Source organism: Mytilus edulis, chromosome 6, assembly GCF_963676685.1.
Source record: "Mytilus edulis chromosome 6, xbMytEdul2.2, whole genome shotgun sequence".
Taxonomy (NCBI): domain Eukaryota; kingdom Metazoa; phylum Mollusca; class Bivalvia; order Mytilida; family Mytilidae; genus Mytilus; species Mytilus edulis.
In genome coordinates this window covers 1,666,564-1,693,494 of record NC_092349.1, presented here as the reverse complement: position 1 = coordinate 1,693,494, position 26,931 = coordinate 1,666,564, and the positions used below count along the sequence as shown (strand labels likewise).

The following is a 26,931-nucleotide window of genomic DNA, read 5'->3' as shown; positions in this document are numbered from 1 at the left end:
GCACCAGATGCAAATGATGGACATTTCAGCAAACAATGTCTCTTCAGTAATGTTCGAAGTCAAACATGTTTGAAAATAAAAAGCTTATACAAAAATACGAAGAACTATACACCAAAAAGGACAACAAAGTATAGCCAAAGACATGTTAGGAATCAGAGCATGAGACAGATAACAGAGAACAGATAGGATATTTGTTTAATCATTTTATTGATATGGAAGAATATAAATACACAGAATTTCTACAACCGTTCAATGGCAGAATCAAAATTGATTGTATGTGTATCCATATTCTTCAACATCATAAAAATGGCAAATAAATAAATAGAACTTTTATGATTCATAGCAAATAGAGGCAACAGTAGTATAAAAAGTAAAAACACAAAAATACTGAACTCCGAGGAAAATTCAAAAAGGAAAATCAAAAATCAAAAGGCAAAATCAAAAGTCCAAACACATCAAACGAATGGATAACAACTGTCATATTCCTGACTTGGTACAGGCATTTTCTAATGTAGAAAATGGTGGATTGAACCTGGTTTTATAGCTAGCTAAACCTCTCACTTGTATGACAGTCGCATCAAATTCCATTACATGAACAAAACAAACATACTCAAAGAGTAAAAATGTCAAAAATAGGGGTACAACAGTCAATATTGTGTTATCATCTTAATATCACTACATAAACAACAAATGTAACAAAGTAGCACAAAAAGGCATACATCAAATTTAACATTCTCATTTTGCTTTTCTTATACGGCTGAATTTATCTATGTAAAGTCTACCCATGAATGAAAGAAGGTTTTCATTACTGGTGTAAAATTGCGCGTTTGAAATTCGCACAGGTAGACATAAAAATAATTTTGTCGTATGACAGCATACATAAATGCAAAATACCGCTGTTCGAATATTCTAAATCGATTTAGAGAAAAACGAATCTGGGTAACAAACTAAAACTAAAGGGGAACACTTCAACTACAAGAGGAGAACTACGACACAACAGAAATACAGCACTAAAATGTAACATAAAAAAAAACGAACTATCATATAACAATGGGCATTTTCCTGAATTTGTAACGGAAATGTTCAGAAAAAAATGGTGGGTTGATACTGGTTGTGTGGCTATCCAAACCTCGCACTTTGATGGCAATGTTAAATATTACAATTAAATGCACCATAACATACAGTACAAATAAACAAGATATGTATTGACAATAAAATAGAGAATACTCAAAACAATTGCTGGAATGAGTTTGGATACTATTGATCTTGAGGCGTCAGCTGTTAGCCACAAACAATAGGTAAAATTGATTTAACACTATGTTTAATAAAGAATATAATTTCTTTATTTATTTTAATTCTAAATAATCATTATACGTTTACAGCCTGATATATTCATGATATGAAAAACACGAGAATCGTTTGAAGGCTATGATAGTTATCAATATAAATATAAAGATGTGTAATCTTAAGAGTGCGAGGAAAGTCTTTCACGCATTGTCAAACAGGCAATTTTACGAATACATTGTTTTGTCGAAATTATCAATGAACAGATATTCAACACAGAAAGACATTTAAACCAAATTTTCGTAAAACGTAAAATTTCAAAATTACAAAAAATTCTAGGAAACATCCTAACAAAAAGTCCCTAGGCAAATTGCAAAATTAATAGCTCAAACACATCAATCGAATGGATTACAAATGTACTGGTCCTGATTTGTCCAAACAGACATGCTGTGTGTATATACGTTTGGTATAAACATTTGCTCTAGTTAATAAGTACTAAAAAAACAAATTGTAAATGTAGGTTATTTAGTCAAGGATGTTCAATCCCAAAATCGAATCGCAGTCCACTCATATATTTCTTGATGGTCAAAGTTAGTCATACAAAATATCAGTATTGTATAATTCACAAACCGAACAAAACAACACAAAATCAATAAACTGATGTAAAACAAAATATGCTCCACATAGAATGATACAGCAATAACCATCAAACAGGAACGACCTTGGGTAATGTAATACAAATCATCACCAATACCAAAATTTAATACACATTTCGATCCTGACTAGATGACAATAGTATAAAATCTACATTGATCTATGTCCAGTCAAATATATCAATGATATATGTCTTTATTATTATTACCATTCCATGTCCTATAACTTAATGTGTTAGCCACTCACTTAAGGGTAATCAAGCTGACCATACTGATCTATCATAAAGCACAGTGCTATTACAGAAGGAGTAAACACGTTTAGTTCTTCTGATTGTATATACAATACAAATACAAAGTTTATTATTGTCAATTATGACGCCCGATAAGGTTAGCAGTACAATTTAGTTCAATGTCATACAAGTAATTACATATTGATTACATTGATTATTTAACAATTAAACAAGGTCAAGTCTTTGTCAACCAAAATTTTCTGCAGAAATAATGTACATAGTTTTACAATATAATATAGATGGACAAACTACCGATGGCTTAACAGTATCTATAATTGATTTTCTCTATTTGAATAAAGTACACAATAATAAACTTACTTTCTTAATTATAACATTACCTCAGATGACATTAACCATATTAACTTGATTTATTTTGGAGGTTTTTAACAGGACACTGAAGAAGAAAATGAATTTCATATTCTATCTTCCTCTCGAAGCCCCACATATCTGCCTTTTTCAATTTCTAATTTATGTGCACTGACTCGGAACTTAGTGAGCAGTCGCCTTTCATCCTCATCCTCATTTAAAATTAATAAGTATTTTTCCATATACATATTTTTTTTAAATAATCTGTAAGTTCTTAGTTTATTATTACCATGCTGTTTATTTTGTTTATCATTGTCAAGTTCAGATTTCCAAATACAAGAATATATCTGTTTTAATTTCCGGTAAATTAGTGATTTTAAATCCATATATGATATCTGTTAAAACATGCAGTTTAGTAAATGTCGTTTTTTTTTGGTGTCCAACTTTGAACACACAATCATGTAAATATGTAAATATAATTCATTTATTAGCAATATACAAGTTTTTTAATATCTGTTTTTTTATTTTTTTAACCTCTGCAATCATTTTCACCGCAATAATGGTATTTCTATTTCAACTGCATCTGTATTTGTTATTGTATTTTCCATATACCAAAAACACTTTTTTCATTTATCTTGTGATTTGGTTTGTCTATATATCTACATATAAAACATTTGACTATTATGAATGTAAAGCAACAGTTTTATGTGGTTAAATCTATTTTAACATTAATTGTGCAATATCTGATCATGTGATGTTGTATTGACATTATAAATGTTATTACAGGTTTAATGATACGAAGCTCCTGTCTTTATTAGTGATGTGGTTTATGTCACCCAATATCTGTACATGCACAACATCATCTAGATCCTGCTTGGTAACTTTCGTACATACTTCTAGTAGGTACATGTTTATAAGAATTTTTGTTAAATCGTTCAATGTAGTTGTTTGTGGTTTTGTTTAGGTTTTGACATATTTTGTGGCTTCTAAACGTATCTAGCTACCCTAATTATATTATATAGATATAGGATGATGTGGTATAGGTACCAATAAGACAACTCTCCATTCAAGTAATAATTTATCAAAGTAAACCATTGTAGGTCAAGGTACAAGATGGAGCCTTGGCTCACACCGAACCACAAGCTATATGTTTATTTATTGTATTCAATTGCTTCAACACTGATTATTATTCCATCCACAGTAATAACTTTCAGAATGTTGTACTTATAGTTTTTGTCAAGTTTGGTGTTGATAGTTTTATTGTATGTGTTGACTAGTGTGTTTCGTTGCTCACCGTCTTTAGGGCATCCTCAAAGGGCATATTGTAACATGTATTTTGGTAAGATTACTATAATATGTATGTGTGTTATTTAGTTATTATTCAGCATACGGTGAAAATACTCTTCAGTTATTATCAAGAGTTAGAAAAATCTGTTGTCGTATTTACTCTATTTGTCAAGTGGTTGTCCAATTTTCATTTCGTGTATCAATTAGTGTGTCTGATTACTCACTGTCTTCAGAGCATCCGCAAAGGAAATGTTGTTGCAGTTATATTGATAAATTCTTACTAAAGTAAACATATGAAAGAAACAATATCACGTGCACCACTATAATTGTTCACACAAAGAGCAAGAGGACTTATACTTTATTCATCTGACAATGTGATTTTATCAATACAGGTCGCGAAAAAAACTTTAAACTCCATTATTTTTGTTACGGCAAATTATGCTCACCAATGAAAAAACGTATACTGTATAGTAAGCGTATATAGGCCCCGATATGAAAAATGTGAAACAATTCAAGAGATTAAGATAACGACCTAATATATATCAAAACAATTTCCATATATGACAGACATGAACCAATGGTAACCACTAAAACTACAGTTTTACTTGGCACTGACACGAACATAATGTGGAACATGTTTATGAATATGTATTTTGACTAAATTGGCAATCAATGTTTCTTGATCTACATTTGGTCAAAATCACCACGATTTGGTTATCTTTCATCGAATTATGTATTGGGTGTGCTTAGTTTGCTAATGATTATCAACAATTTATTAGAAAAGATAAATACATTTAATTTTTTTTTGCAGATTTTCATTATTTTTGTTTTATCTGGAATCAAAAAACTCAACGGGGGACACAGTTTTTTCGTAAACATGTCTGTAATTCATTCACATATTGTTCAAATTCCGAAAAATTCAGTCTTCACATTTTGAGAAGACACTTGCCTACTGTTGAAGAATAAACCACGCCCTTTAGATATATTTTGATAACGGTCTCACTCTTATGTGTTTTGTATCACTGTTATACATGACAGCATAAGTTATGATCATTTTATAGTATTGCATCGTTTATGCATTTTTTTTACTAGTTGGTGATATCAAAAACCCTGGTGTAACAATTAAAAAAATAAATAAATACGTTGTTAAATATACGAGCAAATTGAAAAAAAGTAATGACCAAACTGGCAGCCTCACATTAATTATAATTCCAAAATTTTACTTTCATTAATGATTTTTATATTTCACAGTGACTAGCTTTTTGATAACAGCGGGAATATACTTTTGTACAAGAACAATATAAAAACAGCCATTGTTGCAAATACCTGTTAGCCAATTTCAAACGTCTGCCTCCATTAAATGTGAACCAGGAGATATAAATATCCGTCGAAAAGGGTTCGTGACATGAATCCGAATGCGTTTTGTGGTAGCAAAGTATTTTTTTCTTGTTTTCTATGAAAAAAAGAGATGAGTTATTATTGCCAATGAGACGTTTTTTCCAAGTACAGTTGATGTATTAGTTTATAGTCAACCGTTTGGCCTTCAACAATGAGAACTATCCATACGTAATAGTCTGTTATAAAAGGCCCTGACACAAACCTTTTGAAACAATATTCGTTTTTAACAGTGTTGATGAACAGTCAAAATTCTACAATGGAAAAAATGTATATGAATAAATAAATAAATGAATAAATAAGTAGAAATAGGACGAAGGACAATTCGCCCCGATTCCAAATCATCCCAGACCAAATCTTCCTACAATAATCTGCTCACCTGAAATTGTTTACAAAATGATTCCACTATCATGACTACTGACATGATATAAAAGGAGTTTATTTCTACCCTCTACCCTTAGACCTACAAACTCACCAACTAAGGAAAAGCATTCAAATATAAATAGTCTCAATGTAAGATAATGTTTATTAGGATGTTGTTACATCATTTAATGAAGTCCTTGTTCTGATTTTAGTCCAATATTCACTGTTGTTTATTGTATTTTAGTCCAATAATCACTGTTGTTTATTGTATTTTAGTCCAATATTCACTGTTGTTTATTGTATTTTAGTCCAATATTCATTGTTGTTTATTGTATTTTAGTCCAATATTCACTGTTGTTTATTGTGTCCGAACAAATTAATTTACACTACATAAAATTTATAAATATATAGGGTTTTCGATTATTTCATCTTATTGAAGTACGTCGTCTACATTAAACATACACTGTATTGATTCAGGGGAAGGAAGCATTTCGTCAGTGAATACATTTCCATAATCGTTTTCGTTCGATTTACAAGTATGTTCATCCAATATTTATTCATTAATGAAACAATGTAAATGAGCGACCGTGTCTCTGTAAAGATAAATAACTTATCTGTTTGACCATATGGTACATTCAAACACGTTAAACGACAATGTGCTTCATCAATCTACCGCGTGAATTTTTTCATTTATGTTTTATCTAATTTATTTTCTTATTATTTCTATCTTTAAGTGACATCTGATGTTAAAATTACATTACAAGCGGGGGTTTTATTGTTTAGTCGTTTTTTTATTGTATTCATTCATATAACAGAGTCAATATAGGTCAAAATACTGCATTTAACATCTACAGTTAGAAAATTCAGCATGTTGTTTTTACTGTATTTTTCAACTTGGCTATTCCTTTTTTCATTTCATATTTTGAGAAGCGTTTCTGGGTGCTCGTCCTCTTTTGAACATCCTCAAAGAATATTTTGTCGCAGTTCCTTTGGTAAGTATTTATATAAGAAATACATTTAGTTGAGAAGACTTTTTATATAAATAAGCACTATTAACAAACTGTTATTAATTTGTATTTTTAATCTTGTAGCAGGTAAAATGTTTTAAATGATGAATATATTTGAAAAATAAAGATTCAATCACTTTTTGCTGAAAACTAAATCAGCCTTTACATGAAATTACCTTTATTTTAGTTTGTTTGTAACATGCACGTTACAATCATAAGAGTAAAAAAAAAATGATGACACACCTGATTGGATGATTTACCTGGATGGGAATACTATATGTAAATGTAAATGATGCAATAATAAAGCCTTTAAAAATAGGTGTAGATACATAATCAAACAAATATCAATTCCAAACTGCTTATTTGTGTTTCAAAAAATGTCTAAATTTAACTACTATTATTTTCATATTAACCGACGTTTTGCGATCTTATTCTTCTATGTACTTGAAAAAAGTTCAAACGGGGATTATGCATAAGGATGTACATACCATATGGTTTAACCAAAAAAATAAAAAACATCCCCCTCCCGATCCCCACAAAAAGAAAACTATCTTTTTAAGTAAATACTAAATTATTTAAGGTATAATGCATTTATTTTGGGTTACACATTATGAATAAGTCATAAATATATCTCCAATTTTTATCTGTATCTGTGTCTGTTAACCGTCGAGATTTTTAAGGGAAATAATATTTCAATTGTTCCAAGAGACCAATATTTGACCCAGAAGAATTGATATGAAAGATGATAAGTGCCCGGTGAGAAAGACAAATTATGATACCTGTCACTTCACCCGTATCCTGCGGGTGTTACCCGAGTTTTATTAAAAATCTAGGGGATCACCCGGGACGCCCACCGGGTCGTTAAATAACCCGAGAATTAAAAAAATGTCCAGTTTTCACCTGGATTCTGGAGGCTTCAGACTCATCTCCACTGAAATAACGGCAAATTCGTAATTCTTCCATGAACATGGAGTTAAACTAGCTATGTAAACTGTCAGATTAAATGATCCATTAAGTGCATGGCTTCACATGACAGCTTTGGTGGCAAACATACTGTTAATTAACACCAATTACCAGCTTTACGTCGTGAATATTATGTGTATATCGAAATTGTTTTACAAACAATTTGAGTTACTTCCCCTTTTGAGTCACCAGGCACAATATACTCCTTAAACTTATGCTTTTTTTGTAAATAGAATAAATCTGAAAGGAATTATATGCAAAAGCATATCAGAGTAAAACTTTTACTAATTTGTTTCCTTGGAACAATTAATAAATAGAGAGTTTGAAAATTACCTTGTTTCATCTATACTTCTTTTTAGTGTTTAACTTTATTTTATAATACTCTTATATCAACCAATTTGTATAATGTTGTTTGCAAACTGCACACACATATATATGAAATATATCCATGGTATATGATTGTTGAAAAAGTAAATGCTGATAAATAATAACGTCAGTTTGTATGTCATTGAATGAATAAGAATAGGAATTAAGGCAGTGTAACACAAATCTATAAATGGCCTTCAAGTGCAATGCAATATTGATATAAACAGTTTAAGTTAACTTAACCATAAGAACATGTTTTGGAAAATGTTTGATTTAAATTTCTAGAAAAGTGTTCCTAAAATACTGAAATTTAGCTAAAAAAAGTTTGTACGCGTTATGACCTGAAATTTTATTTTTCAATGCAGATCATCACGTACATTTTCATTGTCATAGGTTGACAGCTGTTCAAAATAGTGTTCAAGAGGTTTTATTCTTTTTCTTTTCATAGGGAAAAAGTCAGGTGACTCTGAAAATGTGTTAAAGTTAGTAAATCTGTATGTATGATCATCTTTAATTATATTATTAACACAAGGTTTTTTGAATAGTACATTACAAAATAACATTGTTTTAAACATTACCTTTTTTCGTTATTTTAAAAGCTACTTGTTCAAGTGAATCCTGTGACCCATTTATTTTATTATTATCATTATAACATGCGTTATCACATTTTTACATTTGATAGGGTCAATACTATATTGTTCATGATCTTTTCACACTGTTATTAGTGTGTGTTTATGTTACACTGCAGGAAATAATGATGCAACCTTTTGATTATTGTGTCAACATTATATCCAATATACAGGCACTGCTGAAATGTTACTACAGAGATATTAAATATTCATAATTTGAAAGCTGTGATAATCTCTTTCAATGTACATGATGTATATGATGTAAATAATGAATTCGTTCGTTTCAGTAATACGTGGGACGGTGAAAAGTGTCGTTAAAATAGATGGACCACCCGAAGATGCAGGGGCAGATAATCTTGCTGTGTATAAATATCGTATATTTAGCAATAGGAAATTGAAGGTAAACTTGAAAAGTAAAAATAACAGGGTATGGTATGACTGACAAAGAGTCAACTCTCCACCAAATGTAACTTGTGTTTGTGTTGACCTATCAACATATTTTGACATAATTTGGCGTTTCAGCGTTATTTAACAGTTCCTATTCCAAATACAGAAAAAAAACGTGCAATCAGTGATATAAATATCAATTTTTTAGGACGTATTTAACCAATCTAAATGCGTTTGCGTTCGATTTTAGAAATATTACCCTGAAAACATAAACTTTTGTAATATTGAACATGCATCTGTCGAACTAGTTTGACAAATTTCTCAAGAATACCTAGAATTATTCAAAAACTTTTGTGTCATAGATTGGATTTTGGGTCTTTCTCCGAATTTAATTTCACGCTATGCATTTGTATCTTTACTGGTAACATTTCCAAGTAATATCAATACGACATGAAACAGACATATCCTATCGTGTAACCAGTATGTAAACAAAACAAATTATCTATGAAAATGATATATCTCCCCAAAAGAGGCGTGGTGTGTGAAACCGACAAAGACGCCACAACTGTTTTGCAGTTGATTTAAACCTTAAAAAAGGCAACAATTTATTTTACTTTATAATTGAAAGTACATAACGTTAAGTAATTAAGTAATACAAAATGTGTTTTTGGTTAAGCTACAAGTACTCTTACGTATAAGATTTGACACACAGCTCCCATGTGTCTATCAGAGATCATTAAACTTTATGTTTGTTACAAAAAAAACAGCCTACTTGTCGTTTATATTTAGGTTATCGAAGTCTGCACTTTATATTTCCATGGCTCACATTTGTTGAAATCACGAAATTTTTATGTTATGTCCGAGTTAGCGTGTCAGTAAAAAAATGCTTTATCAGAAGAAAGAGAAACGAACAAAAATAGTTATATTTTCTCTTTATTGGTTTTTTTTTATAATAACCATTGATAACTTGACACTTTTTTTATCTTAAAACATAAAACATTATTTGTGGCCAGCCTTCGAATTTTCCAAATTAACTCTCATACAAAGTGTACGATTTATTCAAATCAAATGTTACATATACTTTTAAGGTAGTATCACTCGAGAGTATTTCATTTTACAGGGACCTGCACAGATGAAGACAGGCAACGATGTTATAGTTGAGACATCAGGGAATGGCGCCCTCTGTTCACTTAGCCTGACTGTTGGAGAAGAGTATGTCTTATCAGGTATTTTAAGATTCATACATTTAACTAGTAAAATATAAGTTCGATTTCTAAACATGTATATACTACAATTTTTTTCTCTCTAATTAACAAAAAAGAGAGACAAAATACCTTTAGGGCGACAAAATTATAGAGAAGAAAAAATGTCCAACCCTCAAAAATGTTTAAAAAGACGAAATCTAATACAATATCCAAAAAATAAGAACGCCAAGACTTTCACTGATAAAAAAGCCACCGAGAGATTTTATAAAATTAAATATAATTAATAAAACAAAAGGTACTAGAACCACTTGAACTCAATAGAATGAGTCGAGACAGCAATTTTGAAAGGGAAGCATGTTTTTTTCTCACTTTTGTCAATAGCTATGGTTGTTCCTTGAAGGTAGAAAATATGTGAACAGTCAATTTCGGTTCTGTCACAATTTATGAAAAAAGCATTGGCCGAATATGTTATAAAATTGGAAACGACTTTCACCTGTATGAATTATCGAAATGTTTTTGTTCTTTCTTTTGCGTAATTTTCACGTCACATCAACTTCAATTTTGAAGTATTTATATTTACAATTACTTAATTTCATCAATCAATGGATTTTTATGGGACAGATTTAAAAATATAAAAACAAAGGTTGCATATCTTATTTCTTTGTTTATTCCAATGACGATATTTTGATTCATTAAATTCAATATCATACTTTTCAACACCAAGCGATGTCATATTCATTTTTGTTTTACAGTTTGTGACAATATTGGGTTTTTACCAAATCAGTTCCATTTGCTTTGCTCTATTCTAAAGTTGTATATGAAGACAATTAACAAATAAAAGACAGCTATGCTATATCTAGCAATTCATCCTTCCTTTAAATGACAGTCCAGAAATATGAGCATTTTATGTAGGATTCACAATGAAACAACTATCGTGGATGGAAATACATATACGTGTATACAAAACACATAATATATTAAAAACATTACAGCTTATAACAGTTAGCTTACTGCATTACCGCTAGAAAAGCATGGAACTCCCATCTTATTAGAATAGGCTTATTTGTCTATCATTAACAAGTTGTAATTAAGATAATGTGCATCATTCGTTACACGTGTTTGTCGAGTAGCGATCATCCAATACATTTTTCAATTATTTTAATTAGGAAGTCAAACTGCAGCTGGTAAATTTCGCAGCCTTTCCTCGGATATTGTATATAAGATCAAAGACCTTGAGAAACTCACATTGGTCTGGGATTATTTGTTAGGGACTGGAAAAAATACATATAAAAGAAACTGTAATCGTGGATGTACGGTAAGTATACTATTTGTACGTACGGCCGTACGTGGTAGGTTAACTCGTGATTCGATTTTTATCGAATGAGGTGGTCAGTGTTAAGGTATTAAATAAATAATTGATAGCCCCATTGATTTCTATATTAAATTCTGCGATTTCAAGCATTAATGGCTACTTTGTCTTAATTTCAAATAAAATGGGAGTTTTGCATGTCAATTTACAACCACTTGTTTATAGCCCTTTTGCTTTCTATGTTAACTTCTGCAATTTTTAAGTTCAAATAAAGTGTCCGTTATTTCATGTCAATTTCAAATTTTAAGTAAAATCTTAACTGTGTGCATGCTAAATGACCAACAAAGGCTAAACTACGTTATTGTAGGAATTTGATGGCTGTAATTTGACACTTCTAACATAATTGTTACATAAAAAAAATAATGTAACATGATTTCTGACAACAAATGTGACCAATTTTCACTGTACTGCGTATTTTTCTAAAAATAGTATTTATCATGCCTGTCAGTAATAGGTATGAAACCACTAATTCATAACCCCATTGCTTTCTTTGTTACATTCTGCAATTTTAAACGTGTATTGCTACTTTGTCTTAAGTTCAAATACAGTGGTAGTTATTTCATATCAAAACTGTACGTTATCATGACTTGTGCTGAAAAAGTCGACATACCTTTAATTGCATATTAGAACATGCTGGTTCCTGGACGTTTGATAGAACAAGAACAGGATATTCCGATCTGAACAGCAGGCAAAATGAGCCCTTCTGTTATTTTTCATATACTTCTTATTTGTTATTCAAACCAAACTTTCAACAAGCTACGTAAAGTGTTCTACAGTAAACCCCAATTCCCCAAGCTTTCATATAAGGCTATCATCAAATATTTTATAGTGGTGTGTGTAAGTTTTTTCAACGCTATACGTTTTGTGCCATTGACTTGGGAGGTAGCTGTTTGTTTTCTTCTTATAGACGGGTTTAACTATAACTGACCTAGAAAACATGGGCGCATCATTTAACCTCTCACGTGACCGATCCGCCATTACAACCGTGAAAAATAACGCACGTTTATTAATCAAAACATTATCGATTTTCTGTTTACATTTGTATTTCCTTAATTTTTTTATTTATTTTACTATGAATACTGCCGAAAGTTAAAAAAAGGCGGAGGTATTTCTTGTGCAGTTAAAAGTTGTACAAATAATCGTAGAAAATAAATAAAATATGTAAATATACAAGTTGTGCCGACTACACACAATACGTTTTTTTTTTTTTAATAAAACTTGATACACTGGCAGACGAATGCTGACACTTCGTCAAACTTAAATTATCTATGAAAATTATTCCGAATATTACAGTTCATCTGCCTCTGTTTGTATAGAATACCTACACATCAGATGCGGATCTATGATTTTGAAACGGGGGGACCACGGGTCCCCAAACAAGACTCAATTTGTAGTGGAAGCGGTAAAAAAATGGATTCACCATGAATGATGCTTCATAAGGGGGCTCGGGCAACTTCCTCAATCCGTTCCTGCACATTTCTTTAGATAATAACAACGAAACCTACCCCCTAGGCCACATGCAGTGTTACGTAGTTATAATCTGATGCATATCAACCAAGTATGAAGAGAAGATTTTATTTTTATACATAGATGACAATCTTTATTCTATAAAATAGACAACACAAACTCAGACAATTTAACCCCGCCGCAGTTTTGCGCCTGTCCCAAGTCAGGAGCCTCTGGCCTTCTTTAGTCTTGTATTATTTTAACTTTAAGTTTCTTGTGTAGAATTTGGAGTTTAGAATGGCGTTCATTATCACTGAACTAGTATATATGTGTTTAGGGACCAGCTGAAGGACACCTCCGGGTGCGGGAATTTGTCGTTGCATTGAAGACCTGTTGGTGACCTTCTACTGTTGTCTGCTCTATGGTCGGGTTGTTGTCTCTTTTGCACATTCCCCATTGCCATTCTCAATTTTAAACATATTGCTAACAGACGAGTAAGGAGACAAGTAACTCGAGGAGCTCAAACTTTAATAAAAGGGGGTAACCAAGTTAGCGTGTAGACATCTTACGCATCGTACTGATGAGGTTAACACTTAGTTTGATATTTGGTTATTTGTGATGGCGCTTTCTTATTTCGAAAATAAGCGGCTTGTAAAATATTTTATTCAGAGGTGTCAGTTCTTGTTGAAAAACTTAGTTGTTGCAAACAGCTGCATCCATAGACAAATTCCAACAAAACTTACTATCAAGGGCACTTCACTATCAACCTCGTCTTGATGGTCCATATATGATGGCGTGTGTGCTTAAAGTATATAGCTATAGGAAGATGTGGTGTGAGTGCCAATGAGACAATTCTTCATTCAAATAACAGTTTATAAAAGTAATAGGTCAATGTACGGCCTTCAACACGGAGCCTTGGCTCACATCGAACAACAAGCTATAAAGGGCCCCAGAATTACTAGTGTAAAACCATACATCCACTTCGTATACAGTATTTTCTGTTGAAACTTGATATGAACTTTCCTCAGTCGATTATTATGTGCATGAATTATAAAATTTTACACATTAGAAAAGATTTTTCAAAGGTCTTTGTGATCAAATAGATTACTAGAACCTACGGAAGCATATGCAACAACCAGAAATTCCGACAGTTCACTGAGAAGAATGATGGTCCAATATACATCCCTAATGTAATACTGTAATTCTGCACATGTACATGTACTATATACATCGTGAATTTATAGAGGGGTCTAATACCAATAGGTCTTCGATACATCGAAATAATCCCGCAACCGGAGGCGGGCTTCCTTCCACTCGCCCGTAAACAAAGATATGTACTAGTTCAGTGAAATGGACGTCAAACTAAACTCCTAAGCATATAAATGAACTAAATTAAAAAAAAAATCATACAAGACTATAAACAAAGGCCTGAGGGTCCTGACTTGGACCAGGTGCAAAAATGCGGCGGGGTTAAACATGTTTAATGAGATCTCAACTCTCCCCTATACATTTAGCCAATGAAGATTTAACAAACACACAGCAATATGCAAAGTAAAACTCGGTTTAAAAGAAGGCCAATAGTTTTTTCTGCAAAAGAAATCAGAATCAAACACTTAATAACTATATGATAACATGGGTCGTGAAATTTCAAAACTTCTTCGGCCAAATTAAATCGCAAATTTTACATATATCCCGACGCCATACGCACACGTTACACAATTTTGATCAGTATACGCGAGTCGAACCACAAGCAAAAAAAGTCGTTTCTTTGAAAAAGCTTATCATCAAACGGTACTTGTCTTTAAGGGGGTACAGAACATCTAAGATAAGATAACTCTTACTCATAGTCCGATTCATTGCTACGTTTTAAAATCATGTTGCAATATGCAAGCTTTTAAAAGATCATGATCAGAATGTTTACATTATTGCTAAGAGCAGCTGTACACCTATTGTTATTCATTTAATCTTTTAATCCATCTAAAGATACTCATCATTTGCAATAAATGAATCTGCAAAGAGACATAAAAGGAAAATTTCAGAGTGAAAAAAATTACCAAAGGAATACCAGGACATTAGATAAGTAGGGAAACAGAAAGGACCATAACTGTTTTCGTTTTTTACTTGCCAATGCCTAAGTCTTACATAAAATAAAATAAAGTACAACATATCAAAAATCTAAAGATGATACCATTTGATTTTATGGAGGAGGGCTGGACTTTAAAATGTTGTCCTGCATTTTTTGCATCATTGGAAAAGGGGGGGGGGATTGGACCAGGAATTTTTTTTTTTTTAAGCTCGGGATTTCTGGATAAGGGAATTCTTTTTTGGAACTTCAGAATAGCGGGATTAAAATTTATTTAAACTCGGGATTTCGTGTTTTTAGACCGGGATTTCGGGATCAGGACCCCTTCTACCTACCCTCCCTCATCTGACATCATTGTCCTGAATTTTAAATTTTTATTCTTTAGTGACCTGCAATTTTCATTAGTTTATCCTGAAATTGTTTACATAGATTGTAATCTGCTTGTTATGCCAAATTACTGTTGCTGTTATTGTTTGCTCAAATGCGTGTCTTGCCTTTTTTCAAATTTCATCCAAGCCTCTGACAATAAAATGTTAACTAAATAAATAAATAAACCATGGACAATTATACAATGCTAATGTTCATAGGTCTTCGTACAGAATTGATTAAAATCAAAACTGAATGGACTCCACAATACTTTTTTTAAAACCAAACATGTAGTTTTTAATGAAAAATGGGCTTAGTAATTAATATACGTAGTAATGTTAAATAGGTTATGAATAATTTATAATTTTAAAATTTCTGGCATATATTTTTGAAGTGCAATTGAATATTTTATAACATGATTTATATTCATGTAAAAAGTAAGAAGATACCGAGGGGGGGTAATCAACCACCAGTGCAGCATAAACACGTCATGGAACAAAGACAAGAAGAAGAAAAAACATCCTATTCAGTCCAAAAGACAATACACACATGTATGCACTTTCATATTCATTTGAATAAAAAAATATTACATCTTTCTAGTATCTTTTTTCAACCTTTATCTTGACAGGTGTAGACAATAAACGGGTGTCTTCTATTCCGTCCGCAATTATAGGGAAAGAAAAATCTTTATTTAGAATCGTGGTTGAAACTGAAACTACACAAGTATGATATAAATAGAACATGTTATTTTTGCATTATCAATGAATTTCGAAGGGATAGCAAAACTTTTTATTTTTCTTTTATTGTGCTTTTGTCATTTTTGTGTATCTTTCCGAATTTTTTTTTTATCAAATGCAATTTTGAAATAAATATAAAAAAGAAAGTGTGGTGTTATATTGCAAGTGACAAGTGATTTTTCTTTCTTCTCAAGTCTCAATTCAAGATTATTACTGAATAGAGTAATCGTTCTCTATAATAACAAGGGGCCCAAAATATAATGTGAAACTTGTAACTGCCGTGCATTTAACTAAAAACCAGTTGTATCTTATTTTCATAACCTCTGCAGAAATACTAAAAAAGTTCTATGTTTAACGAACTTGATTTCCCAGTATATTATTAAGGATTTTGCACAGTCAGCTCTATGTTTAACGAACTTGATTTCACAGTATATTATTAAGGATTTTGCACAGTCAGCGCTATTTCATCTCTCATGAGCCGTCATTCTTTGCACGAATAGTTTTGTTCTTAAGTTTTGAATTGTATTTTTTTGTATTTTTGAATCTGTAGACCAATAAGTTGAAAATCTTGCTCATGTAAAGCATCTGCCAACTTTAAAGCTTTTCCCTATGTATCATAGGTTTTTGACGTGTCAAATCAAAAATCAGTTACATCCTTTTTTTGCCCCTGCAACTGAATGTCAAGGGGGCTGGTATTGTTTTACCCCTGTCCGTCTGTCCTTCCGTCCGTCCCATTATTGGTATATATTTGGCATAACCCCTCCTATTGTTTGATTACTAGGAAATTTTGACCTTGCTGTCTATTGAGTAGTTAAGTACGTACAGTGCGCGCTTCAATAGAAACTATTCCCTTTTCAAACAATTTTATGAGACTACATGTCCATTATGTATTCCGTGTTCATGGAATGGATTGACATGTCATAAAATGTGTCTTTATTGTTGTATGGTCGATTAAAGCTTGTGTAATATGATTTGGTAAAATATATATGAATTCATAACTACATAAAAGTCATGGCCCATACAAGTGTTTCTTACAAAAAACACATTATCATCATCGGGGTCAACCTTCAAGGTCACATGAAGGTCACAATTTTACGAAGGCACACTACCTCATTATGATACATCCATATGCCAAAAACATAAGACCTAGGTCAAGGGAGAAGAAGTTATGGCCTACATGGTTGTGTTTTTCATGAAAAAACAACATAAAGTTGACCTTGAGGTCACGTTTGAAGGTCACAATAAGGTCACCATGATGCAAGACACTTAACCCCGTGATGATACATCCACATGCCAAATATCTAAGGTCTAGTTCAAAAGACGAAAAAAACATATGGCCATTTTGTACTTTTTGAATAGATTTTGCCCTTATTTAATGAACCAATTTGAGGGTGGGGGGTACTTTAAACTTAAATACCAAAAAATCTAACGGTTAAATTAAAAAAAAAAATTGTAAGAGCAACCGACTAGTATAGCACTCCAAATGCTTAGTTTTTAAAAAAAATTAAACGACACATTTTTTTTCCAAAAACATATTCTTCTTCAAATACTAGAAGCACAGCATTCACTTTTCGGGGCTGATTCTGACACCCCCTATTAAATTTCGGTCAAAATTTAAAATCTGGAATAAAGAAAAGGGTATCAGTGACCTAATATTTACATCAGCTATCATTATTAGCTATGCTATTGTCAATTTAGGATAAAGTTTTAAAAATTTTAACATATTTAACCCCATACCCATATTTGAGAAACTTCCAATTTTGGCCGATTCTAGTATGTAAAAGATGATATATTTGAGTTGCCAAATCTTTTAAACCTATGGTTCAAATCTTTTAAAATTTTTACAAGATGTTTAGGTTGGCCTAGTTTATCAATGAAAAAAAATTAAGAAAAATTAAACGACAGGATTTTTTGGGGGTATAGTGTTGGGTACCCCCTTAAGTATGTTTTTTTTTCTTCAGATTATCTAAGTAACCGCGCGCCTGAAAAAAAAGCATGCTGTCGAATTATAGGACCGTCGGATTAGAAGATTGTTGAAGTTTAGGTCCTGTTTTTTCGGATTTATCACATTTGACCCGGCAAGACATTTTATTTTCATTTATGAATGTGTTATAACAATCAATGTATTTTAATCGATTTGTAACCTGGGTATTAACATTCATATATATTTTGTCTGGGTTAAAACGTATCAAATACCGTGAGTTATATTTTAGGACACCGGACACCTGGCCTAAAACACACTTATACTTTTAATAATTTAAATCTCCATTACTTATCTAATTACTTTATTATTTATTTTGTTATTTACCGAGATCAAGTACGCTTCACATTCTTGTGTTTACGTTAAATGCATGCGTTCTGAGAGATAGATGTATATCTTGTTTACATTTAGTTTTCACGGTTGTAATGGCGATCGCTACTACCACGACGCCTAGGAGTCGCATCACAAACTAAGGCAGATAATTGGAAAGACCTGTCTATAAGAATGATTTTTCATTGGTGTGTTTCATCTTGTGTTTGCATTTATATTTGTTGGTATTCGTGTTTGTTCCCTTTCTCAATTTACGCGGCAGATTAATACCTCAGGAACCTTGAACGCACCTCTGACTAAAAAAATAATTTTTACATAAGAGAAATGTGGGAGTTTATACATGTATTGGTTAAAAAATACAGATTAAATGAATTTCGTGGTTCCTTTATAACATAATGGATTAATGAATTTCAATAAAGGGAAGAACACCTTATAATTAACTTAAACTTGGTATTTTTTTTTATTTTTCAGGATATCAGCACAAAATCTAGCTACTGTAAGACGCCAAATATTGCTGATTCATTTTCTTTCTTTGTTATAAAATGTTACTCGGACCACGCAATCTGTAAAAAGAGAAACAGAAAATGCAGCTGGTTCAATGATAACAGTTGTAAACTAAGTGTCATGCCAATTCCGTAAACACATGGACAATATTTGAATAAATGTTACTCACGTATCTGCTATTTTTATAATCACGTATCAAGCTTTTTAGTTGCATCTATTTTTAAACAACCAATCGATGAATATTTAATCCCAATTGGAGGTATTTTTTCTGTAGAGTTATCCAAAAAAATGTATAGGAAAATGAGTGCTAAAAAAATCAATTCCACGATAGTTTGGGTGTCTGAAGATGGAATGTCATCTGCTGTTGCCAAAACTGTTTTGTCAATTATACTTTTGAATGAAAAAATAGGAAAACATTTACTCAAAGGCAAATCTAGTATTAAATGGTAAGACATTTAATTGAAACAAATTACAATACACCAACTTATATAGGATGTCATTGAAATGTTTCGAATATAAAATAGCATATGCTCATCCAAATAACCAAACAGTGTGCACCAGTTATTTTGTACCTATCGTTTAGAGTTTAAGAAAGAAAACCAAACAACTCAAGATCAAAACATAGAAGACAACCTCGACCGTTGACCTTGCCCTCAATATTTCTGTAATTTCCGAACATATCAATTTGCTAACACGATGCTGTCAATATAGTTTGTAGGTACGGACGGAAGAAAACAAGAATACTAGTAATAGTGCTAGAGAATATGACTTTCACTCCTTCGTTTTAAGGTACACATTGCTATTTGTTTATGTAAATCATTCAACAATTCAAAAAACGTAAGAAATATATCCTATGTTACAGTGAGAATGTACTTATAACTAGAACCCCTAACAACAAAATTATCATTATAATTTTCCCTTCTTTCCATTATTTGTTTAAATAGATAATAGATACATACTGGAAATTCATTTTGGTTGCAAGTTTACAAGATTGTTTACTATTTAGTCCTTGTTGAAGCCAATTATATAAGAATTTCAATTTTTTACATGATGTTTTTTTTTATATTTTTAGTACCACAATTTGAAAACTATTTGATTAAACATACTAGATGACATATAACTAGTATGTTTATAAATAAAAAAAAAGGAATATCAATTCGTCACCATTTAAGATAAAACATGATTCATTGGAATAAATTGACTTACATAAAAAATGATTCAACAGCCTTAGTTGTATCAATAGATTGCTAACAGTCCGAATAAGGCAAACATGTTGCACTGGTTAATTCAAATATTTTAAAACAAGATTAGGAGTGGATGGCCGACAAGACAAAATAAAGAACATGACATTTGACAACAATTCAAGTTCTTATATATTTTTAGTACTTGCAGTGTGTGTGATAAATATATTTCATCATTTATTTCTGAAACAAAAGGGAAAATAACGATCATATGGTTTATTCGCTTCTCTTCGGTCAAAAGGAATCAGTATCTTTCGGGAATATAACGAGTAATTTAAAAACAATATATACGATTTTGACTCCGTTATAAGATTTGATGCATCAACAAAAAAAACCCAGTGTTTCGGTAAATAACTCCTACAAATTAAAACATGATAAAAGTGTTCGTTTACAGATGTTGAACTTCAAAATGAACACTCAGTGCGTTTTGTTACATTTTCTAACATCGGACCCGAACTTCTATTAATCTGAGTTTGAATGTACATATAACTATGTAGTCTTTTTTATTCTTCATTATCTGATTATCTAGATGTATAGGGGAAGAGTTGAGAACTCACAAAACATGTTAACCCCGCAACCTATTTGCGCCTGTCTTAACCTTAGCTTCCGTTTTTTTTAAGGTCTTATATGTTTTTTTTTTTAATTTTAATTCATTTATATGTTTTAGAGTTAAGTGTGACTTCCATTTAGTACACCATTGTATTTATAGGCCAGATGAGGACCTACTCTAGGTGCGGGATTTTCTCGCTGAGTTTAAGGCTCAATATTTGCCTTCGGCTGTTATCTGCTTTTTGGTCGGGTTGGTGTCACTTTGACATATTCCCCATTTCAATTTCAAATGTTATCCTTTATGCAAATGTATTGCGATAATTTTCAAAGCAACACAACTGCCTAAATAAGAGTGACAAAGAAGATAGGAAACAATAGCTTTCAAATCACTTTTATTAATGTTTTCCATGGTTATGTAGAAATATCCAAATTTCGTTTTGAATATATGTTAGCTGATCCCAAATGTCTATCGCAATTGGTGTACTGGGAAAATGAATTAATCTAAGAGAAGTGTACGTGAAATAAAACAGTAACGAAACAGTTTTTTCTTATTTTTATTTTGTAGCATAATTGTTATTCAATTTGTTTATTTTCAACAGATATATATATATATATATGATATTATTGGTCTATATTCATTTTTTTGTTCACGCCCCAAATTAATTTTACAATAACATCTTTCAAGGTGGTTTTTATTTGTTAACGTTTTTGTTACATAACACCAGGTGTTTAAATTGTATAAGGACCGGTGTTCCATAATTTATTGTAGATCATGTTTGTAGTTTGATCACATTATGTCATGTTGTTTGTGACCTCTTAACAATTAATTATTACAATATATTTGTCATAAGTAGATATTTAAACGCAAAAACATAGTTCATAAACAGTTAGACAATTCATAATGTCGTATTTACAGTTTTTGTCCGGTGGATTGTTGCTTTTTTCTTTTTATGTGTTCGGTAGTGTGTTTGGATGCTCTCCGTCCCTTGAGCATCCGCAAGTAAAATTTTGTCACAGTTATTTTGGTAAGTAAATTACATCTTATATATATATATATATTATAGGGTTTGTTAATCGATAAGTGATAGGCAGTAAAGTATTTGGTTCTGTTAAGGAATTTCTGTAAATCTATTTGCTCTATCCATCGTATCTTTTGTATAACCATTGTGTTAATTCTATTATTAATAAATTCAAGATAGCGTTGTCTTGTTTCATGTTAAAAAATGAATTAAAAAAAATAACGACGTGCGGCCACAAGTAACGTACCACGTGAACTGAGGGTAAATTTGTTTTTGCACTTTTCACAACACTTTTTAACACTTTTTTGTGTGTTCTGAGTGTCAGAGTACAGCATATGTGTTTTTCCTTCGTACATTCATTTGTCATCGCAGTTGATTTTTCCACCTTCCTTAACGTCAATATATTTGTTAAGAACCAATCTATTGAATTAATTTATAATTTTTTTTCTCATAACGAATATACATAAAATAATAAAAACCCGATCTTAAAAAGACGACATTGAATCAACCGAAAATAATATTACTAACATTGCCTCAAACATATGAAAAACATTTCTGGCTGAGGTTATTTAATATCACCTTCTACAATGTCATACGTGCTTTGTTTTGTAGTGCCTCATATAAAATATACATGTTGGGAATAAACAAAGCTCTTCCGATAAAATCCCGACCTTTTTTCTGCAAAATGTGTCTATGCAGCTCTTCATGAGGTATAAATACAGAGCTTTGATCAATTGAGTATACACATTCACATTCACATACCTAATTATAGATACAAACTTAGAACCGATTGTACTAATGAAGACGCATTTGAAGATAATATACAATACATATAACTATATATCTTAGGATATACAATAGAAGTGATTATATATTCTTCAACGTTGAAAAAACATTTGGACAATTATTTAGAATTTTGAAATACTTAGGCTTTTCTACCTGAGGCATAGATTACCTTAGCTGTATTTGGCAAAACTTTTAGGAACTTTGGTCCTCATTGCTCTTCAACGTCGTACTTTATTTTGCCTTTTTATCTTTTTTAAATTTGAGCGTCACTGATGAGTATTTTGTAGACGAAACGCGCGTCTGGCGAATATACAAAATTTAGTCCTTGTATCTATGAGGAATTTATTTGGCACTGTTATATTTTACTTAAGTATATAGAAATAAAATGAAATAGCATTTACATGTAACTATTCCCTTTCAATCGTACAGCTATGTCTGCATATGTTGTTATGTAAATACTATGTTTTGTTGTTCAGTGATACATGGGACAGTAAGAAGTGTCACCAAGATAAATGGACCACCTGGAGATGTTAGTGATAACTTCGCTGTGTATAAATATAGTATACATGTCATCCACAAATTGAAGGTAAAATAGCAAAATACATATTTTACTTATAAAAATATTTTGGTGTTATTTGCCAATTCAGAATTGGACAGATTATGTGCTGTTTTATATTATTAGTACACCAAAATGGAGTCAAGGTCATGTTATAAATTGATTATCAATTGCTCAGAACGTTTTGATGAACGCATTTTGAAATATTATGGTAAGCTTTGTATTCTAAACGGCGGTTTATTTTCCAACGAACTATTTACAAATAAATTTTGATTATGATCTGTTATAAGTTATGAATAATAACTAGTATTAAAGCCTCATGCAAAGATTCATACATTGCATAACGATTGAGTCCTTCCTATTACCGTCAATAAAGGTAACAGTAGTATACAAATCCGGGCTACAATTAAAACTGTAAGAAACACATCAAAAATAAGAGGAGAACTACGACACAACAGAAGCCACAACACTGAAATGTAACACACACAAAAACGAACTATAATATAACAATGGCAAATTCCTTACTTTATACAGGACATTTAAAAAAAAATTGTGGGTTGAATCTGGTTTTCTGGATGGCCAAACCTCCCGCTATTATTGCAATGTTAAATATAACATTAAAATGACAACATTACATGACGGTACTACATCACAAATAAATTGGAGAACAAATAGGACAGAGAAACACATGCACACATAATATCTATCAAAAGGTACCAGGTTTATAATTTAATACTCAAGACGCGTTTCGTCCACGCAATACTAACCAGTGACGGTCAGATAAAAAAAGTTCAAGAGTATTTAATATTACAGGGACCTACCAGCATCAAGGAAGGCAAAGAGGTTATAGTTGAAACGTCGGGAAATGACGGCCTCTGTTCCATTAGCCTTACAATTGGAGAGGAATATGTCTTATCAGGTAATCGAACATATCTTAGATAATACAACAAGAGGACCCTTCTGGAAGGTCAGCACTGTATTTATAACTTCTTTTAATATACACCATAAAATGAAGAAAGGATGATTATTACACAACAACAACAAAAACACCAATAATATATGGTATATTGAATACAGTACATCCAACTTAGGCTCTAAGAACCATTATGTATCAAATTTAGAAATGTATTTAAGTTAGGTTTATAAGAGAATTTGGGCCATTTTCAATATTTTGATGTTTTTAAGGTAAAACGTGAATCAATAGCCACGTTTCACTCTGTCAAAATTGAGGTTGCCACGACTTGATTCAAATGCAATTATATTAATTGCATACGACTTGCATTGTATAAATAAATGAATTTTTTCTCTCCTTGCTATATGAAATGTCAGTTAAGAACCATCTCAAAGAAATCGATCACATCATATCGACTTCAAAATTGAAACTGTATCTTCAAAACCAGTGTGGACAGATTTATGTTGTTTCTTGATTCATTAAAGAAAGGTACTGCTGTTTGTTATTCAACCACTGATTCTATCACATATTTCAATCAGGATTTAAAACTGACACTGATGGATTACGAAGCCTTTCTTCAAATATTGTTTATAACGTCAAAGATCTTGCGACAATGCCTTTGGTTCGGGACTACCTGTTAGGGACTGGAATGAACACATATAAAAGAAACTGTGATCGTAAATGCACGGTAAGTAAAATATTTAAACTTAACTATCCAGTTCAACAAGTATCTTGTGGCAAATTAATAACTCAGATATAATTTGATAAAGATTGTAAACTGTCTTACATGTACACATTTAACAGACGGTTAGTGATATTTCCCGAGCAATCTGGATTCCTCCACCATGTCCTCGAAATACTCCATGATATATCTTATAGTGTGGAAAGATGCATTACACATCTCTGAATACATCTTTAACGAATTCACAGATATTACCACCTATAACGTTTAGTTTGCTCCGTATTTTGTTTATTATGCTGTGTTTTGAAGACATCTTTGGTCTTTTCGTTGTGATTGATTTTCCTATATAGTTTTTATTAGTCTTCGACTTACGAGTTAAAATACCCTTTTATATGCTTTGTATCGATTTTGCACCTGGTATGTTTTGTGTGTAGTGATTTAAATTTCTCCCGTTATTGCAAATATTATTGTAGTAGTAGATAATATACTATAATAGCCTTTTCTTTTCTTGTATTTTTTAAAGGGCAATACCTGAAATCACAAACGATCCTTGCTTATAACATGTATAAGATGACAGAGTTGGCTACAAATTATAGAGAATATATGTAGAGAAACATATCCACATACATTGATAAAAAACAAATTAAAAGAAGATCCCATTCAATTTCCTTCCCTTTAAGGTTACACAATTTATTTTCGAAACCGTTTTGTTGATTAAAACTGCTCAAACAACAAAAGGCTACACTCATTTTCATTTTTTTAATCAATTTTCAGACTTTTGTCAAATCAGTAATATTAAGACATTTCGATTAAATATAAAATTGAAGACGAAGTGTTATTGCCAATAAGACAAAAGATCAAATGAAACAGAATTTAACATACTATAGATTACTGTACGGCTTTCATCAATGAGCAAAGTCAATATTACATAGTCAATAAAGACCCCGAAATGACAAACGTAAAACAATTTAAACGAGAAAAAATCGGCCCAATTTATGTACAAACAAAAAATTAAAACGAAAATCAAATTAGTTACACAGAGACAAAACAACAACTCTTAATCATCTCCTTACCTCGTAAAGTGGCACAACAGTACAATATTTGAACAAACTATAAAAATCAGCGGGAAAAGGCTTAACTCAACTAATGAATACAAATAAATATACATCTACCAAAAACAGGGAGTTTCAATAAGGATTTTGTTGTGTCTTAACTTTTCAGCAGGTGTCATTGACATGTACATACATGTATGAAGACAAAATTGAATGGGCTTAATAGTACTTAACTAAACACAGTGAGTAAGTTAAAAAATCGATTGCAAGAACTTAAATAACTAAATAATTTATTATTCAGACTATTCTCATGTTAAATTACCATCTCAGAGTAAAATTCGTTTCTGACATGTACTAGACTGTGTTGGATAATAGGATTAAAGTCTAGTAGATTTCAAGTAATTTGCCTCGGCAAATACCTGAATTTCAATGAATAACATAAAAATGTATGCTTTTTTATAGGATTTCGGCACACAATCTGCGTACTGCAAGATTCCAGATACGACTTTTCATTGCTACTCGACAAATGCAATCTGCAGAGAGAGATATGGTAAATGCAAGTGGTTCAATGCGGAAAGCTGCAAACTGAGTGTCCCAACACCTCCTTAAATATAATTAATAACAGTAATGAAACATATGCTATTAAATGAGGAAAAAACATACATAGGACGCAAAACAACAATCACTTGTTTACTTAATAAAATATCATTTAACCGCATTTCATATTTTATCGACTTTATTGATTTATGACCGGCTTATCATGAAATAAATGACATAACAATTTAATGTTTCCCAATTAATTAGATATGATTGAGGCTGGTTTGATATATGTTTTTTTATGAAATCGTAACATTCTTTACTGAAAAACATATCTATCTCACAAAGAACAAAAGAGGGTATTATCATTTGTTTCGGTCGTAATAATACATTTGGTCAATCGAATACCATTTCCAACTATATAGGTCATCACGTGACCTTTACACTTTGGTTGTATATTAATATCGATTGATTATTAATGACATTGAACGATGTGCATAGATTAAACAATTATAACTTGTGTGTTTAATTGTGTATTTTACCTCCCAACCCTGTGTTTTACAGTATATTTTTTTTACAATTATCAATGTTTTTAGTTTTCAATTC

At 31.4% G+C, this 26,931-nt stretch overlaps 2 protein-coding genes across 2 annotated transcripts; both read left to right on the top strand.

Moving 5' to 3' along the window:
* The first annotated feature begins 6,443 nt into the window (after positions 1 to 6,443).
* On the top strand, positions 6,444 to 19,396 carry LOC139525935 (uncharacterized). Its single transcript, XM_071321137.1, has 5 exons — positions 6,444 to 6,570; positions 8,831 to 8,943; positions 10,051 to 10,156; positions 11,302 to 11,450; positions 18,919 to 19,396. The coding sequence occupies exons 1-5, from the start codon at positions 6,447 to 6,449 to the stop codon at positions 19,084 to 19,086; spliced, it is 660 nt and encodes a 219-aa protein (XP_071177238.1). The 5' UTR covers positions 6,444 to 6,446; the 3' UTR covers positions 19,087 to 19,396.
* A 2,180-nt stretch (positions 19,397 to 21,576) lies between these two features.
* Positions 21,577 to 26,574, top strand: LOC139525934 (uncharacterized). The gene is made up of 5 exons (XM_071321136.1): positions 21,577 to 21,766; positions 23,023 to 23,132; positions 23,916 to 24,021; positions 24,594 to 24,742; positions 26,251 to 26,574. The coding sequence occupies exons 1-5, from the start codon at positions 21,643 to 21,645 to the stop codon at positions 26,395 to 26,397; spliced, it is 636 nt and encodes a 211-aa protein (XP_071177237.1). The 5' UTR covers positions 21,577 to 21,642; the 3' UTR covers positions 26,398 to 26,574.
* The last annotated feature ends 357 nt before the right edge of the window (positions 26,575 to 26,931 follow it).

Excerpts from the sequence above, each read along its gene's own strand:
- LOC139525935 (XM_071321137.1), top strand. The coding sequence starts at position 6,447 with ATGTTGTTTTTACTGTATTTTTCAACTTGGCTATTCCTTTTTTCATTT. Across the intron at positions 6,571-8,830 it reads ATTTTGTCGCAGTTCCTTTG|TAATACGTGGGACGGTGAAA; the intron begins GTAAGTATTTAT and ends CGTTCGTTTCAG. Across the intron at positions 11,451-18,918 it reads ACTGTAATCGTGGATGTACG|GATATCAGCACAAAATCTAG; the intron begins GTAAGTATACTA and ends TTTATTTTTCAG.
- LOC139525934 (XM_071321136.1), top strand. The coding sequence starts at position 21,643 with ATGTCGTATTTACAGTTTTTGTCCGGTGGATTGTTGCTTTTTTCTTTT. Across the intron at positions 21,767-23,022 it reads ATTTTGTCACAGTTATTTTG|TGATACATGGGACAGTAAGA; the intron begins GTAAGTAAATTA and ends TTTGTTGTTCAG. Across the intron at positions 23,133-23,915 it reads ATGTCATCCACAAATTGAAG|GGACCTACCAGCATCAAGGA; the intron begins GTAAAATAGCAA and ends TTAATATTACAG.